Raw genomic sequence first — 18,022 nt, forward strand, 5'->3', positions numbered from 1 at the left:
TGAAGAGATTTGCAAGGCTGCGAAGTGGTCATCTGTCCACACATTCACATCTCGTTACTGCCTTCAGCAGGATACCCGACGCGACAGTTGGTTTGGGCAGTCGATGCTGCAGAATCTGTTTGGGGTTTGAATCCAACTCCACCCCCCCTAGGCCCATTTTTGTACTGTTCCCGGCTGCACTCTCAGTTAGATGTTATTTTCAGGTCAATCTATGTTATGTCCTCGCCGTTGCGAGGCCCAATTGACCCTGTTTGTTGTTTTGAGTGAGCCTGGGGGCTAGGGATACCCATATGTGAGAACAAGCAGCCTGCTTGGTCTCGGAGAAAGCGAAGTTACTTACCTGTAGCAGGTATTCTCCGAGGACAGCAGGCTGATTGTTCTCACCAACCTGCCCACCTCCCCTTTGGAGTTGTGTCTTCCCTTGTCTTTGCTTGTAACTTGACTGAGGCACGTTCGCACTACGGGTGGGAAGACGGTCGCACATGCGCGGTGCGCTCATTTGCGCGTGAGGGCTCTAGCAAGCTTTGTTGTTAGGAAGATTCCGTTTTTGGGTCTACCATCGGACGTCACCCATATGTGAGAACAATCAGCCTGCTGTCCTCGGAGAATACCTGCTACAGGTAAGTAACTTCACTATACCTGTCGTCTGGTGCACCTCGGTATCTGATATTGCTCAACTGCGCCTATTCCTGCCCTGCAAGATCGGGTCACTACTGTGCACTGGTGGAGAGAAGGAGAGAGTGGAGACCTACCTAGCAGTGGAGCTGAGTGATGCCTGTTATCTTGCACCGCCTTCAGGGGTTGGCTTCTTTGCTATCGGCATCTGACGTCACTCAACTGTGCCTCTTCCTGCCCAACAAGATCAGACCACTACTGTTGTGTGTGGCCGAAAGGGTGTGCTCAAAGGGGCATGCCAGGGCCACATCTCTTGGGAGCCTTGAGGAATATTTGAATATTCTCATATAACAGTATTCCTCCCCTCCTTTTTTTTGTTTTTCTTTCTGGCTCTTAATACACTCTATGATGGGCAAGAAGAGGAAGGTGGTTGGAACCTCTACACCATCTGTCAAGGGACCGATGGATAGACACACCATCTGTGGGGTTAAGTCATAGTAGCATCAGATGTTTTGTCTGCTCAGGGAGCTTCTTTTAGCTCTCTGGGAAGACCACCACCACAACTGTTGGCTGCAGTATCCCCCATCTTTCTGAGTTGACAGCAGAACCTTCTATGGGTTCAAAGGACATTACACTTAAAGACATTTGGACAGTGGTTAGAAGGAGGAGTTGCCTAATGGTTAGTGCAGTGTGCTTTGATCCTGGCAACCTAGATTCAATTCCCACTGCAGCTCCTTGAGATCTTGGGCAAGTCACTTAACCCTCCATTGCCCCAGGTACAAAAACAAAAACTTAGATTGTGAGCCCTCTAGGGATAGAAAAAAATACTTGCATATAATGTGTACAGCGCTGCATACATCTAGTAGTGCTATAGAAATTAGTGGTAGTAGTAGTATGTGCTACTGAGGCAGGTTCCTCAGTTGTGCTGTTTTACAACTGAATCTATTTCTAAATTTAAATAAATTGATGTGAGAAATTGTCAGTGTTTCTTCTCAAATCACCTTCCTATTACTCATTACCTTTCTGCTGAAATACTGGCAAGGAAATATTTTAAGGAGGTTTTGGGTCTGCCAAACTCAGATTAGTTAGTTCTGGTTAAATGTTAGTTTCAACTAAGAAGCTTACATTGGGGAGGGTAAGAGGCTAGTCAGGTTTAGATGGGCTCTACAAAAGTTCTGATTTGGCTGCTTTTTTAGAGTATTCCACGGATTTCATTTCAGATAGGGCCCACTCTACTTGATTATTCTTTCATGATGGGGATAAATCTGCAGACTTGCAAGCTTACTTTAAAAAGAAAGCTGTACTTTTTTTTGTGGGAAGACTACTTAGATCTTCCCAGATGTTTCTAGGAATACTCAGTTGCAAGGAAAGCTTTACTGGGTGTGAAGAGTCAGGTTTTGGCATTAGATACATCTTTTTTTTTTTTTCCTACGATTTCCCTGTCTTATGTTACATTTCAGGGTACGCAGTATGTTTTCTGTGACCCTTCACATTTGGAAACATTTTTATAGGAACATAGCAAGTGATTGGTATTTAGGTTGTGTTGGAATGAGATGAGTTCTGTACATTAGTTCTGTCTCAATATTTCAGGTATTGTTCTTATTTGCTTTGATCAGTTTTCATGGAATTTTGCCCTTTTTTTCCTCTCTAGGCGTGGGCTATACTATTTCCTTATGATGTTGTTCATATGTGGGTCTCTTATTGAGAATATGGTATTTATTTCCTTTGTTTCCTGTTCTAATGAGTGAAATATGTAACTATTTCAAATTTAAATTAAAAATAAAAAAGATTTTTCATATATCACTTTCTCAAGCTGATCAGTTTATATTAGCATTCAAATGAAACTAGGAAAAAAAAAACCCCAAACCTCTGAGGCTGATGTAGAAAGATACCGTGGGCCAAACCATGCAGTTGCTGTGGCTTCTATGTGCTGAGCAGTGTAGAGTATGAGTGTTAAGTTGCGCAGAATACATGGCTGCACATTGCATTAAAATGAGTGCTAATGAGGCCATTGAGTATTCCATGGCAATGCAGAGAGGTAAATGGGCTTCTGACACGAGGTTACCACATAAGTTTTCTTCAGGTCTGGGGCAGAATATAAGGGTTCATGGAGAGGATTTTATGCCAGTTTTGAGATTACTTCTAGTTTTGTGTCCTTTTGCAACCAGAAGGAAGCCCCTGCCCCTGTAAGGTTCAAAGGTAAATGGAAAGTAACAAACATGTGTGTGAGTCTGAACAAAACCCTAAGTGAAAGCACATATTGGCGTCTGTTCCGCACCTAAATATGAACATCACAAAAATTTTATGTGAGCAATTTTTACTGGACTAATATTTAGGTGCAGAAGAACAGGTGCCAATGTGTGCTTACACTTTCAGTTTTGTTTAGATATGCACATACAAGCCGCACTTACTGTGAAACCTTTGTACTCGTGTTCAGCACACTCCCCCATTTTTGCATGGCGCAGTACTACACTGTCGGTAGAAGCCACATGTGGCTGTACTGCAAGCTTTTCTGCATTGGCCCCTCTCTTTTTTCAAAGCTGGTGACAGGTCAAATTTATAAAAGCCTTTCTGCTAAATTTTCTTGGTTCAAAATGAAATTGTTCCTCCATTGTCCAAGAATACATGGTTTAGAAACTTGGTAGGAGTCTCCATTTTTCCTTTTACCTTGTTTTAGTTTTCTGTTTCAAAATGTGCCAGTTCACCCAGATCTCTGTTGCTTTGAAATTTCCTTTCACATTCCTGCTGTCACATAAATAATGTATTTTTTAAAGCATAGTGTCATATTTGGAGCATTTTTGTTTTTGGTGTTGGATTGTGAAACCTTTCCCCAAGTCTCTTGTCTCCCAAGATTGTCTATAAACCCAGAATATGTATTCAGAAATGTGCTAAGGAGCCTTGTGTGGATAAATTAGAGTGCTCTCTCCTTCTCTCTCTTCATACAAAGTGACTTTTATCACTGGAGGGCTCCTGCAATCCTGGGAAACCTTCCCTAAGCATGAAGCCAGATTCATAATAGATTCCACAACCAGAAACATTGTCTTTTTTGGTCAAGTTCTACTTGTCCTTTGTTTAAAAAAAAAAAAAAAATCATGACTGCAGATGCAGAACTGTTTTGATCCTTTCAGCTAAACACGGAAACATCCAGTTTTGTTTGTAACCTTTTCATAGGTTTTTAAGGAGCTCTTTGTTATATTCTAAAGTTGAAGCTACATGTTTCTTTCCTTTTAAATTTTTCTTAAGTATTAACACAAAATGTGATGGGAAATCTAACAAAACTCTAAGCACTAACCATAGGATAAGCATCTGATATCATATTCAGAATGGCTATTGAGATTAGACTAGTGTAAATATTTTACATTGGTTTCAGCCGTAATGTATTGTTCACTGTGTAAAGACCAAATGTTAAGGCAGCCAATCCTAGCTGGTGGAGTGCTTCAGCTGAGGATGCTGACACTTCCACACATGCTCAGCTCTGAGATATGAACTGGGGGGTGGGGAAGAGAAGAGCCGAGAGGAAATGCTTGGCCCCCTGCCAGAATTTTTATTTTATTTTATTTTTTATTTGGACTTCTGGCTAAGATCCTGCTTTGTATTTTTTAAAATCATAAACAATCAATTTACCTTTACTCATTCTACTCCACTCAGGATTTTTTTAAGACCTCTGTTATGTCTCCCCTCAGCCGTCTCTTCTCCAAGCCGCAGAACTCCAACCCTCTTAAGCCTCTTAAGGAGTTCCTTCCTCTTAATCATTTTGGTCACTCTTTTAACATTTTTCTAATTCTGCTGTGTTTTTTTAGGTTACAGCAACCAGAATTGCAGACAATTCTCAAGTTGAGGTTGCACCATTGAGTGATGTAGAAGTATTTATTTATTTATTTAAAGCATTTATATCCCACATTTTCCCACTGATTGTAGGCTCATAATATTCTTTTTCTACTCCGTTCTTAATGATTCCTAGCATTCTGTTTGAAATCTGCTCAATGTACAGCGGTGGCAAAAAAAGCAATGTATTTTGTCCTTGATGATTCCTAGATCTCTTTCTTGGTTGGTGTCTCCTAATATGGAACCTAGTATCAAATAACTATGATTTGGATTATTCTTTCCAATGTGCATCATTTTGCATTTGTCCACATAAAAGATTTTCTGTCATTTGGATGCTCAGTCTTCCAGTTTCCTAAGTTCCTCGTGTAACTTCTCACAGTCTGCATGTGATGTAACAACTTTGAATACTTTTGTCCCATCTGCAAATTTAATCACCTCACTTGTCGTTCCCATTTCCAGATCATTATAAATGTTAAATAGCACTGATTCCAGTTCATTATTATTATTGACCTATGGTGTGCTGGAAAATTTTTAACAAGCTCTCTCTCCCAGCATAGCCAGCCCTGTAATTTAGGTGGGGGGGGGGGTGGACTAGGGGGGCAATGCATTCCTCTCTCTTCTCCTGCCCCCCCCCCCACAGTGCGGGCATGCTAGGTATACCTTTGCTGGCAGGGAAACTGAGCCCCACCAGCCAAATAAATGGACCACCGCCACCCCCCGCTGCTTATTTCTGGCTCTGAGCAGCATGCTAGGAATTCTAATGCATACTTGCACAAGAAGTCCTAGCATTCTGCTCAGAACCAGAAATAAGCAGCGGGGAGTGGCAGTGGTCCATTTATTTGGCTGGCGGGGTTCGATATCCCTGCCACAAAGGCAAGGGTGGCTCATCTTAAAGCTGCAGATTTACAAGTGCTATTCTGCTGATTGAAGACCAATGAGTGAGGTTTTTCTTGAGGGCCCCAGGCCTCCAGCCATGTCTAAAACCAGTTCTGGTAGACGCACATTCCAAAAATTGACATATTGTAAACAATAATAGAAAATAAAATTCATTTTCTACCTTTGTTGTCTGGTCATTTTATTTTTCTTATTGTGTTGGTCCCAGTCTCTCACTTCTGCTTTCCTCTTTCTTCTCTTAACTGTTTTGCTAGAGTCTCCTTGTCCATTTGACACTTCCTTTCTATTCATGTCCTCCATCCATCTTCTCCTTGCATCCCTATCTGTCTGACCCAGCATCATCCTCTATCATCCCGCCTTGTTGAGCATCTCCCATCTCTGGGTTCCTATTCTTGCCCTGTCCAACATAACTCTTTTGTGTCCCTATGCCCCTTGCCACGTGCTAGCATCCCTCTCCCTGGCCTTCCCCCAGTGTCGTACCAAGGAGGGGTGGTGGGGGCGATCCGCCCCGGGTGCACGCCGCTGGGGGGGGGGGTGCCCGCGCGCCTGTCGGCTCTTCGTTTTCATGCTCCCACTGCCCCGGAACAGGTTACTTCCTGTTCCGGGGCAGAGGGAGCATGAAAACGAAGAGCCGGCAGGCGCGCGGCACCCCCCCCCCAAGCGGCGTGCACCCGGGGGGGGGGGGGGGCGCCGCGCTGTTCTAGGGGGGGGGCGCTGGGCGCATCGGCGATCCACCCCGGGTGTCAGCCCCCCTAGGAACGCCACTGCCTTCCCCCCTCCGCCCTTCCCACCAGGGGTCCAGCAAGTATAGACAAGTGATGAAAGAAGGAAAGCTAATGAAAAACTATTAGTTTTTATGGCTTTTTAAAGCTATTTATTTTCTTCCTGTTTTTGTGCCTGATAGCAGATTTTCTTGACAATGGGGGGGGGGGGGGGGGGGGGTGCAAATTGTAAATCAGTATAACGGTGAGTAAGTATTGATTTTTCTTTTCAATCAAATTAAATCTAACTTTTTTTTTCTTCAATCAGACAGGTATGGTGCACTGTGATACAGCTGTGGGAACACCTGACTATATATCCCCTGAGGTATTGAAATCACAAGGAGGTGATGGTTACTATGGACGTGAGTGTGACTGGTGGTCCGTTGGAGTTTTTCTTTTTGAAATGCTGGTTGGTAAGTGGCTAACTGTAACATCTTTTCTGCTACCTCTCTAATTTCTTGTGGAATTTTATAACTTAAATTGAGATTGGCATGTTGCAACAGTGTGGACCTGTGTGAGAAATAGGCAGAGGGAACCAAAACAGTTTTACATTGACAGACTTAACATTATTATTATTATTATTAATTCTGTGAATGCTTGAAAGCATAATTTTCTGTTGGGGTTAGATACAACAGAGTACATTTGCTCTTGCACAGGTGAGCTGCTAACTACAATGAGGAAGTTTGTACACTGATACAAAAAAAAAAAAAACAGTTAAAAAATGCTGAGAATTGTTGTGTCTGTCCTGCTTGTATAGGGTTTTCTTTCTTTCAGGCCGTAAAATAGCATGAAAAACTAGGGGCCATGCTATAGGTGCACAACTGTTTTTAACGCGCGCTAAAAATTAGCATGCAGTAACCCTAGAGAGGCACAGAGGAATATATGGGTGTCTCTAGCGTTATTGTATGCTACAAACGCTAGCGCATCTTAGTAAATAGGACCCTAAAATATGAATAACTAGGAAAAAAGGCCCGTTTCTGAAACCAATGAAATGGGCGCTAGCAAGGTTTTCCTCGGAGTGTGTATGTTTGAGAGAGAGGGAGAGAGAGAGAGAGTGACTGTGTGTGTGAGAGTGACTGTGTGTGTGAGAGTGTACGAATGTGTATGTGTGACAGAGAGAAGAGAGTATGTGTGTGAGAATGAGAGTGTGTGCGAGTGTGTATGTGAGACACAGTGAGTGTGAGTGTGCTTCACACAGATACAGTGTGTGTGAGAGAGAGAGTGTGTGTGAGAGAGTATGTGTGTGATACACAGACTTTCTGTGAGACCGAGAGAGTGTGTGAGAGTGACTATCAGGCTTATTTTTGAAAGTGATCGCTGGCCATTTCCCGACATAAATCGGGAGATGGCCGGCGATCTCTCAAAAGCGGCAAAATCGGTATAATCGAAAGCGGCTTTTTTGACAGCATCGCCGCTTTCCCGTCACCTCGCCGGTGAAAGTTCAAGGCGTGGCGGCATAGCGAAGGCGGGACATGGGCGGGCATGGGCGTGGCTACAAGATGGCCGGCTTTCGCGGATAATGGGAAAAAAAAGCGGCGTTAAGCAGTATTTCGCCGGGTTTACTTGGTCCTTTTAGTGCCCCAACTGACCAGATAACCACTGGAGGGAATGGGGGATGACCTCCCCGTACTCCCCCAGTGGTCACCAACCTCCTCCCACACTAAAAAAAAATACAAATTAAAACCTTTTTTACCAGCCTGTATGCCAGCCTCAAATGTCATACCCAGCTCCCTGACAGCAGTATGCAGGTCCCTGGAGCACTTTTTAATGGGTGCAGTGCACTTCAGGCAGGCAGACCAAGGTCCATCCCCCCCCCCCCCCCCCCCCCCCCCACCTGTTACACTTGTGGTGGTAAATGTTAAGCCCTCCAAACCCCCCCAAAACCCACTGTACCCACATGAAGGTGCCCCCCTTCACCCATAAGGGCTATGGTAATGGTGTAGAGTTGTGGGTTTGGGGGGGATTTGGGGGACTCAGCACACAAGGGAAGGGAGCTATGCACCTGGGAGTTTTTTTGGTATTTTTAAAATATTGTTAGAAATGCCCCCTAGGGTGCCTGGTTGGTGTCCTGGCATGTGAGGGGGACCAGTGCACTACAAATGCTGGCTCCTCCCATGACCAAATGCCTTGGATTTTGCCGAGTTTGAGATGGCTGGCATTTTTTTCCATTATCGCTGAAAAACAAAACCGGCCATCTCAAACCCGCGAACTCTGGCATTTGGCCGGGCTAAACAGTATTATCGAAAAAAAGATGGCTGGCCATCTTTTCGATAATATGGTTCCGGCCAGCTGTTGCGCCGCCGCCAAAATACATCGCTGGCGACGTTCGATTATGCCCCTCTATGTGACACATAGAGAGTGAATGTACAGTGTGTGAGAGAGAAAGACACTGACTGTGAGAGAGTGTGTGTGTGACAGAGATACCTCCCCCCCTCCCTCTCTGGTCTCAAGACCCCCCTCCCCTTTCCCTCTCTGGTCTCAGGACCCCCCTCCCTCTCTGGTCTCAGGACCCCCCTCCCTCCCTCCCTCTCTGGTCTCAGGACCCCTCTCCCTGCCTCACCATTTGGCATTGGTAGTGCCTACTCAGGATTAGCTTCATTGGACCGAAACGGAGGACCCGTGAGGATTTAGATGTCATCCTTGGCACTGAGGAATCCCAAAGTCATGCATCAAGTAGAGGTGAAGAAACACGGACATCAGTCCTGCTCAAAGCATGGTGCCCACAGCTCTGGGACACTAGCATCTCCAGTACTCAAGAAGAGTCAAGCACCGAGAAAGCTGCTCCCCTCCATGAAAGCAGTGAAACTTTTCCCAACACTGCCTCCATTTCAGCTCCTTCATCTTTTCAGGCTGTCTCCATACCAGCACTGGTCATGCCTTTAATGATGCCTGTCCCTGAGGAATAGTTCTGTGTCATATTATAAGAGGAGCTGAAGCGTATACTGGCTTGGTGCCATTCCAAAGCATTGAGGGCATCTGTGTTGACCACAGTGCCATTCCAGCTCATCTTGAAGACCTACACCCTGCCTATCAGGTGTTCTTTGATGCCGGTGCCCCGTCTGCTGTCGGAGAGCCAGCATCAACTGATCCAGTTCTCATCTCCAGCCTAATGGGGAAGGAAGAAACCCTGGAGAGCAGGAGAGGACCCTTACCTTTGCATTCTTGCTCAGAGCATGGCTATGCCAGCAGCCTGAGGAAGAGACAGACTCAACATTTATTGAAGAGTACTTCGTGGAGTCTGATATGGACCGCTCTTGGGGGTCTGAGGTTGAGCCAGAGTAGCCCTCAGAGGAGAGATCACTTGACCTACCTTCAGACCCCTCTCAGTCCCAGGAAAGGAAAACATTTCCCCGCCAGAGGAGCTTCCCTTTGCTTTCTAAGGGAGATAGCTGAGGCCCACCCATTTAATTCAGAAATGAAGGATGAGCCTAGGGCTGAGATATTGGACATCCTTGATTATGACTCCCCTCCTAAGGGAGGCTATGACAGTGCTCAAGCACAGCATCCTTAAGAGAGCACAGATGAAGAATTGGGAGACCCCTTTTACTGTGCAGCCTGTACCAAAGAAGGTGGACTGTATGTATAGAGTTCAGAAGGCTCCTGCATTTGAGAAGCAACAGCTTTTGCACCATTTCATGGTGGCCAAATCCACCTTCACAAAGGCCAGAAGTTTGAACCCATGCCTTGGCTCCCCCTGGTAGGCATGCTTGCACTCTGGAGTCTTTTGGGAGGAAAGTGTTTCAGGGCTTGATGCTTATCTCCCGTATTCAATCCTACCAGTTCTACACGAGCTTGTACTCAAAGAACTTGATGCACAGTGTGGCGGAGTTTGCGGACACTCTACCCCCAGGGAAGGCCACAGAACTCCGTCAGCTAGTAGCCAAGCATATAGCCGTGGCTGGTGCATATTTATTTTAAAGCTGTTACAGAGGACTGATTCTCTTTCTTTATTTTGCACACAGATAATAGGAAGTGACTGTAGCGATGTAACCAGTTTTTATTTGAAACTTGACTGTTCTGCAATTTTGAAAATTACCCAGCAGATGCTGGCTGTTGCTTCTGACTTAGATCAGTCGCTGACCTACATAAGTACATAAGTACATAAGTACATAAGTAGTGCCATACTGGGAAAGACCAAAGGTCCATCTAGCCCAGCATCCTGTCACCGACAGTGGCCAATCCAGGTCAAGGGCACCTGGCACGCTCCCCAAACGTAAAAACATTCCAGACAAGTTATACCTAAAAATGCGGAATTTTTCCAAGTCCATTTAATAGCGGTCTATGGACTTGTCCTTTAGGAATCTATCTAACCCCTTTTTAAACTCCGTCAAGCTAACCGCCCGTACCATGTTCTCCGGCAAAGAATTCCAGAGTCTAATTACACGTTGGGTGAAGAAAACTTTTCTCCGATTCGTTTTAAATTTACCACACTGTAGCTTCAACTCATGCCCTCTAGTCCTAGTATTTTTGGATAGCGTGAACAGTCGCTTCACATCCACCCGATCCATTCCACTCATTATTTTATACACTTCTATCATATCTCCCCTCAGCCGTCTCTTCTCCAAGCTGAAAAGCCCTAGCCTTCTCAGCCTCTCTTCATAGGAAAGTCGTCCCATCCCCACTATCATTTTCGTCGCCCTTCGCTGTACCTTTTCCAATTCTACTATATCTTTTTTGAGATACGGAGACCAGTACTGAACACAATACTCCAGGTGCGGTCGCACCATGGAGCGATACAACGGCATTATAACATCCGCACACCTGGACTCCATAACCTTCCTAATAACACCCAACATTCTATTCGCTTTCCTAGCCGCAGCAGCACACTGAGCAGAAGGTTTCAGCGTATCATCGACGACGACACCCAGATCCCTTTCTTGATCCGTAACTCCTAACGTGGAACCTTGCAAGACGTAGCTATAATTCGGGTTCCTCTTACCCACATGCATCACTTTGGGGCATCACAGAAGCCATCAAGTCCTTGTCTCATCCCACTTCTTTTGTGGCCTCCATTTCTCAGAGGATTTCGGGTGGCAGTCAGAAGTGTTCTTACTATTCTCAAAGGCATAAGTTCACTTCTTCACTTCCTCAACTCACCCTTCCCAGCAGGCCCATGCTCCCATCCTCGGTAGCAGCGGGCCAAGAAATCCCAGCCAGGTCCTTAGTTTAAGCAGGGGACAAACTTTTTGACTGGTTTCAGCAGAGCATAGCCAACATAAAAGTACCCATCCTGGATGGCCTACCGGTTTGAGGGAGGCAAATATTTTTTTTTAACAAGGTGGCCCCATGTAACTTTAGACTGGTGAGTTCTTCAAATAGTCTTGCAGTGTTACACCCTCAATTGTCATCAACGTTCTCCAAATTTCTCACTAATAACATCAAGACTCAGCTCTCTGCATCAGGTAGTGCTTGCAGAGGAACTCTTCCTTTCTAAAGGCCCATGCAATTCTATCCTTAGTACTTCTGTGTGCCCAAAAAAGACTGGGAGGGGAGGATTTCATCCCATCCTAGATCTGGAAGTTCAGGATGTTTTCCCTGGGCAGCCTTCTTCCCATGGTTCAAGCAAATGATTGAATGTGCTGACTTAAAGGGATTCTTATACCAACATCCAGCTATGTCAAGTCACAGGAGGTATCTAAGATTTTGAGTATGGAAACACAAGTATCACAGTGTACCATTTGGCCTCATGTCTGCTTCCAATGTTTACAAAATCTTGCTGTAGTTGCAGCGTTGCTGTGTAAACTGGGGGATGCATATGCTTCTCTACCTGGACAATTGGCTGGCAAAGAGCACATCAAAGGTTGGTGCTCAAGAATTAATGTGAAGAATTATTTATTAGGATTTATTTACCACGTTTTTCAAGAAATTCATTCAAAGCAGTGTACATTACAATGTCAACACAAGCAGCAAAACAAATAGCAGTCCACCAGTGTAGAAGGTAGAAAGAAGGGCTTTAATTTCATCAAACAAATGTTGGACTGGTGTGGCCACATTTCACTAAATAGACTGTGTAAGAAGCAAAAACTAGAGGGGAAGGATTAACGACATACGTCCCTCTAGAACTAACAGTTGAAGTGAAATTGGTTTGCAGCACTTCTTCCAAAGTTTCTCCATTGACTGTTAGTTCACGGGATCAGTGAGCTTCAGGCCCTAGTGGTGGATCCACCTTGCACAAAATTTCATCACAACAGAGTAGTTTTCCTAAGTTCCTTCCTAAGGTAGTGTCGGAGTTCCATCTTAATCAGTCAGTTGTTCATCCAACATTTTTCTCAAAACCTCATGTTTTCCTAGTGAAAGCGCACTGCACACCTTGGACTGCAAGCTAACTTTAGACTTCTGTTGCCTCAAACAGGATGCATTTTATCAAGTTTGCTAACAGATTGCATTCTCCTTCACGTATGGCCAGGCTGGGCTGAATCTTAAGGGTCATGTCACAGCTATGGCGATGTCAGTAGCCCACTTGAGATCTTCCTCCAGTGAGATTTGCAGAGCTGTAACATAGTCTTCAGTCTACGCATTTACATCGCACTACTGCCTTGAACAGAATTCCTGACGTGACAGCTGGTTTGGCCAGACAGTTCTGTAGAATTTGTTTGGAGTCTAGAATCCAACTTATCCCTCCTAGTTCTGTTCCATGTTGCACCTTCACAACAGGAATTTTTTTGTAAGAGTTATTGGTTCTGGTTGGCCTTGCCCTTGCAAGTCCCTGTTGACCGTTGTTTGTTTTTGGTGATCCTGGTAGCTAATTGTAGTCCTGCTTGTCCTTGAAGAAAACAGTTACTCACCTGTAGCAGGTGTTTTCTGAGGACAAACAAAAAAGAAGTGGAAGTCACCAAAATACAAATGTTCAAGACTGTAAACAGAAGTCAACACAGCACAACAACAAAAATTTTTTTTAGTGTACTACTGGGCAAAAACCATTTGTCCTATACTAAATTCAGTGTGCATATTCCAAATCCGAAGTCAGAATTGTTGTAACACGTCAGGAAATTTTGTTATGCATAAGTTTGCCCAAATGAATTAAGCACTTGGAAAGCATTGACTAATTTTTTACAGAACGAGTTTTACTCCAACAATTACCTGATCTACATCAAAGTTTTCGTAGTAAACAGTATATGAAAATGTAATGGAATAACAAAATTTCAAAAAAGTCTCGTATTCCAGTTTAAAAGTCTTAAATCAGCAAGGCTCAGTACTGTTAAAAGTGCTTCAGGCATCTGCTTTAGCATTTGTGACCAGTCATATTTTCCCATTGCAAAAACCAGCAGTAGTCCCCCATCATGTTGGGATTCCAGCGGCCTTGATATCTGTTCTCCATTGTAGAAATGTCTTTATGGAACCTCTCTCCATGTTTGTCACTTAAGTATTCCAAATTGGGTGGGAAAAAGTCAAGATGGGAATGTAAGAAATGCATTTTCAATGACATTCGGCAGCCAAGTTGTTCATATGCTTTCAGCATGTTACTAGTTCAGCATAGTTTTCAGCTCGTCTGTTCCAAGGAAGTTCTGCACTACTAGCACAAATGCATCCCAAGCTGCAAGTTCCAGAGGGTTGAGTTTTGTTCTGACTGTTTCATCATGCATTAGTTTGTTGATTTCGGGGCCAATAAAAATTCCGGCCTTTATTTTTGCCTCAGTTTTTAGTGTGCTAAACATCTCTTTCAAATACTGGAAACCATTTCCATCAAGATCAAGTGCAATTACAAAATTTTGTATTAAACCAAGTTTAATGTGAAGTGATGGAAGATAAACTTGAAGTGGATCGACCAGTGATTTGTGTTGTACATTGTACCGACCAACTGTGTGCTTGAGAGTGAGAGGCCACTGTCTCATTTTGTAATGATTTTTGTCATTACGACTGTTCCTTAGGCACAAGAAACACATAATGCTTTGTGTACCCTAACTGTAGGCCAAGCAGCAGTGCTACCATTTTCAGGTCAGCACAAATATTCCATTTATGTTCAGAGTATTTGATTATTTTCAAAATTAACTCCATAGAAGCATGGGTCTCTTTTATTCCAACCCCATGAGCTAATGGAACAGATGGTTTTTCGTTACCATTGTGCAACAAGACAGCTTTCAATCTCGTTTTGCTAGAGTCCTCCATTCAACGGGAACGTGTACCATCTAACTCCATCATAAGACCATTTACATCAGTACAGAAACAGACATCGCTTTCCATTGCATAGTATGCAGCTAACTTGGTGTGTCGATGACGAAAGTGTGACGTTGTGGTGCTTTGTTGTAGCAAATTCCATTCCCGAAGTCTAGAAGCTAGCAGTTCTGACTTTTCTTTAGATAATGACAGATCTCTTACCAGATCATCTAAATCTGATTGGCTCAGCAAGTGCGGCTGACCCTCCAGTTGTTCTGGATCAGGAAATACATCATGCCAATTAACATCTTCTTCATGAGGATCAGAAGCGTCTGTTTCAATTGCCGTTCCTGCTGCGGGAGGGGCAGGCACTGGATTCTCTACATTGTGTGGTACTGGTTTAAGAGCAGACTCACAGTCGGGATACACAATTTGTGACTTGTTTCTCTTTGAATATCCGGTGATTTTTCTGCTCACGCCAAACCATCGGCACTGCAAAAGCCATTCCTTTCACCATTCATGAGGTGGCCAGCTTTTATCTTGATCTCCAATTTGACAGTCAAAGTAATACTTGTAAGCAAGGTGCGCTCACTTTGTCAGATTCTTGCGCTGATCAGTGTATTTGCCACATATGTAGTAGAAATTGTCCGGATCGTTAACACATTTGAATCTATCTATCTTGCCTTATATACTTACTGCTGACATCAGCCAATAGACCTGTCTGAACACGTCCGGACAGGTCCGGGCAAGTCAGATGGAATATTTCCAATATATAATGCATTAATATTATAAGTGAATAGGCTTTGCATGTGTCAGGCAAATTCGGAGTTCATATTTGGAATCGGCGGGTTCAATTTAGTATAAATCACGTTTTTCTTTCAGTAGCAAAATCATTGTTGCGTTGTGTAATGTTCGTAAGATTTATTCATCCATAATTGGTTAAACCTCAATCCAGCTAGAAAAATAAGACCCAACACAGGCTGTGTTTTGGCGTGCAAGCCGCCTTCAGGGGCCCTATGAATGTAGCACATATAAATAAAAAGAGGTTTCAACCGAAATGAGGACAATCTTATCACAGGTTCCTGCAGCCGGCAGCAATTCACAGTCGGAGGCCGTTTCCATGACCTTCCTTCTGCCTCTTCTCATGTTTTCTGAGGACAGCAGGACACACATTACCAAATCGCTCCCACCTTCTTTAGGAGCTGAATTCTCTATGCCTTTTATCCAACTGCTGGTTCCGTGTGAGTCAGGCAGGTGGGAAGGCATGCGAGCATGTGCAGTCAGGCATGCCAAAAGCTTCTGGAAGTAATGGAATGCTGGGCAGTGTCCATACCAGTGCTCTGTAGATGACATCTCCTATCTGTGGTAATGTGTCCTGCTGTCCTCAGAGAACATCTGCTATAGGTGAGTAGAATTGCTTTTTACAGTGTGTAATTGATAGCAAAATGTCAAATTGGAAAAATGTATCTGGGCTCTATGGACCCTTGGTCTTTTCCAAGTGTGGCATTACTTATGTACTTAAAGAAGTAGCCTCATGGTGTGCAGTGGGCTGAGATCCTGGGGAACTGGGTTCGATTCCCACTTCAGCTCCTTGTGACGTGGGCAAGTCATTTAACCCTCTGTTGCCCCAGGTACAAATACTTAGATTGTGAGCCCATTTGGGACATAAAGTACCTGTACAGATATTTGTATGCGAATTGCTCTATGCCTATGTGTAGACTCGTATAACTTCAAAGAGTATGTGTAGGCTTGAGCAGTATAGCAAATGTGTGCAATAAATAGATAAATTACAGCCTTTCCTACTATGTCATTCTCATCTTTATTAAAAAAAAATATATGCTTCTTTCCAGAATAAATTGTTTTCTAGCAGGTCCCTGATCTCTTTCCAGCAAGAGCTATTCCTGTTTCATTGGAGAGAGGTGTTTGAGACCTTAGCAAATCAACCCAAAATGCACTGAGGCAGTGCAGGAGAAAAAAAGCACATACTTGCCGACAGTGATGCAAGGAGATGCCCTTTATAGTGAACAGACCTTTACTAGGCTGCCGCAGGATTAAAAAAACAAGTTCCTGGAGGGATATATGAATTATTCTGTTCACTAAATGAAGATTAATTTATTTTTCTGATAGTTAGTGTTGTTTGTAATACATATATATTTAAAATGTTTCCAGCTTATTTTTAGAGGGTGATTTTCACACTGCTTACATCTTTGCAAAGTCTGTGGATATTTTTTTACTTGCAGTTTTTGCATCAATTTTTTACACATATACTTCATTTTGAAAATTGCTTAAGGGAGAAGAACCCCACAAACCCCTGCCCCCTTGTCTTGTCAGTTGGTAGCTTTTCCTATTAATTTAACACATGCAGTTATAAAAATACGTAGCTACACATGTTGTAATCTTTGCCCTGGAAATATCTCTGCTCAGTGTGAGAGTATTTTGGTAGCGAGAAAGGGTGGGTAGTTTTCAAATTGCTCGTTTCCTTCACAGTCTTTGATTTGTGAAACTTTGAAAAATTTTCCCCTACCCTTGTGCTCAATACTCAATATGTATGCATGTTTTCTTTAGGGGACACACCGTTTTATGCTGACTCACTGGTGGGTACATACAGCAAAATAATGGATCACAAGAATTCACTAATTTTCCCAGATGATGTGGAAATTTCCAAAAATGCCAAGGATCTCATCTGTGCCTTTCTAACTGATAGGTATGTATAGCTTTTAAGTTGTTTTTAAATAAACGTTTGCTAGTACTGATGCTTTTCATTTTAATGTAGTGCAATTAGCTGTTCAAATACAATCCTGAAGCTCATATTTAACACTTTGGAGGGGAGATTTAGCTTTTGAAGTTTCTGAAACTCCTCTTACTTAATCCCCTTATTAATATAAATAAAGTGGAGGTGCTGCTGTTCTATAGTAGAAGGACTTCACACTTGTATGTGTAAAGAGTGAACACAGCTCAAAGAGTGCTCTCTGGTAAAGAAGTGTGTGTATTATTGAGGGAATTCTGTATAACTATGCAATGTAGAATTTATATAGAATTTCCCTCTTCTGTTCCTGTTGACATGGAGATCAGGAGGCAGCAGCAGAGACAGCTTGCAAAGCCGGAAGGAAAAGCAAACACTGAAGCCTTCAGATGCTATCCAAACATAACCAATAAATAATCAAAACAATTATAATAAATCAGGATTGTCAGTCAACCATAGACCTCATATCATATGTGGATTAATGATTATTTTAGCTCTGTGTTCATGAATGAAAGACCGGGGGTAGGGCTGAAGAAAACAAAGGCTAAAGGGGATGGAGGTATGGTAGACCAAGACCCGTTTAAAGAGGACTGTGTTCGTGAGGAGCTTGCCAAACTAAAAGTAGACAGAGCGATGGGGCTTGATGGGATACGCCCAAGGATGCTTAAGGAACTTGGAGAAGGTCTGTCGGCTCCGCTGACAGACCTCTTCAATGCTTCCTTAGAAACTGGAGTGGTCCCGGTGGACTGGAGAATGGCGGATGTGGTTCCTTTGCACAAGAGTGGAAGTAAGGAATAGGTTGGGAATTACAGACCAGTCAGTCTGACCTCGATGGTGAGTAAGCTAATGGAAACGCTTCTGAAAAGGAGGATTGTGACATTTCTTGAACTACATGGAATGCGAGACCCGAGGCAGCATGGTTTCACTAGTGGCAGGTCGTGTCAGATGAATCTGACTGTCTTCATCGACTGGGTGACCGAACAGTTGGATGTGGGAGGGGCGCTTGATGTGGTATACTTGGATTTCAGCAAAGCCTTTGACACGGTTCCACACAGGCGACTGATAAATTGAGTTCCCTTGGTGCGGGACC

General features: G+C 43.6%; 1 protein-coding gene across 1 annotated transcript in view; it reads left to right on the forward strand.

The window, feature by feature from the left end:
• The window catches only part of ROCK2 (Rho associated coiled-coil containing protein kinase 2), a 428,174-nt gene that overhangs the window by 80,969 nt on the left and 329,183 nt on the right, over positions 1 to 18,022 (forward strand). The window contains exons 5-6 of the mRNA XM_030198858.1: positions 6,364 to 6,508; positions 16,755 to 16,893. Of these exons, the coding sequence (XP_030054718.1) occupies positions 6,364 to 6,508; positions 16,755 to 16,893 (284 nt within the window). The remainder of the gene's footprint in view (positions 1 to 6,363; positions 6,509 to 16,754; positions 16,894 to 18,022) is intronic.

Source organism: Microcaecilia unicolor, chromosome 3, assembly GCF_901765095.1.
Source record: "Microcaecilia unicolor chromosome 3, aMicUni1.1, whole genome shotgun sequence".
Taxonomy (NCBI): domain Eukaryota; kingdom Metazoa; phylum Chordata; class Amphibia; order Gymnophiona; family Siphonopidae; genus Microcaecilia; species Microcaecilia unicolor.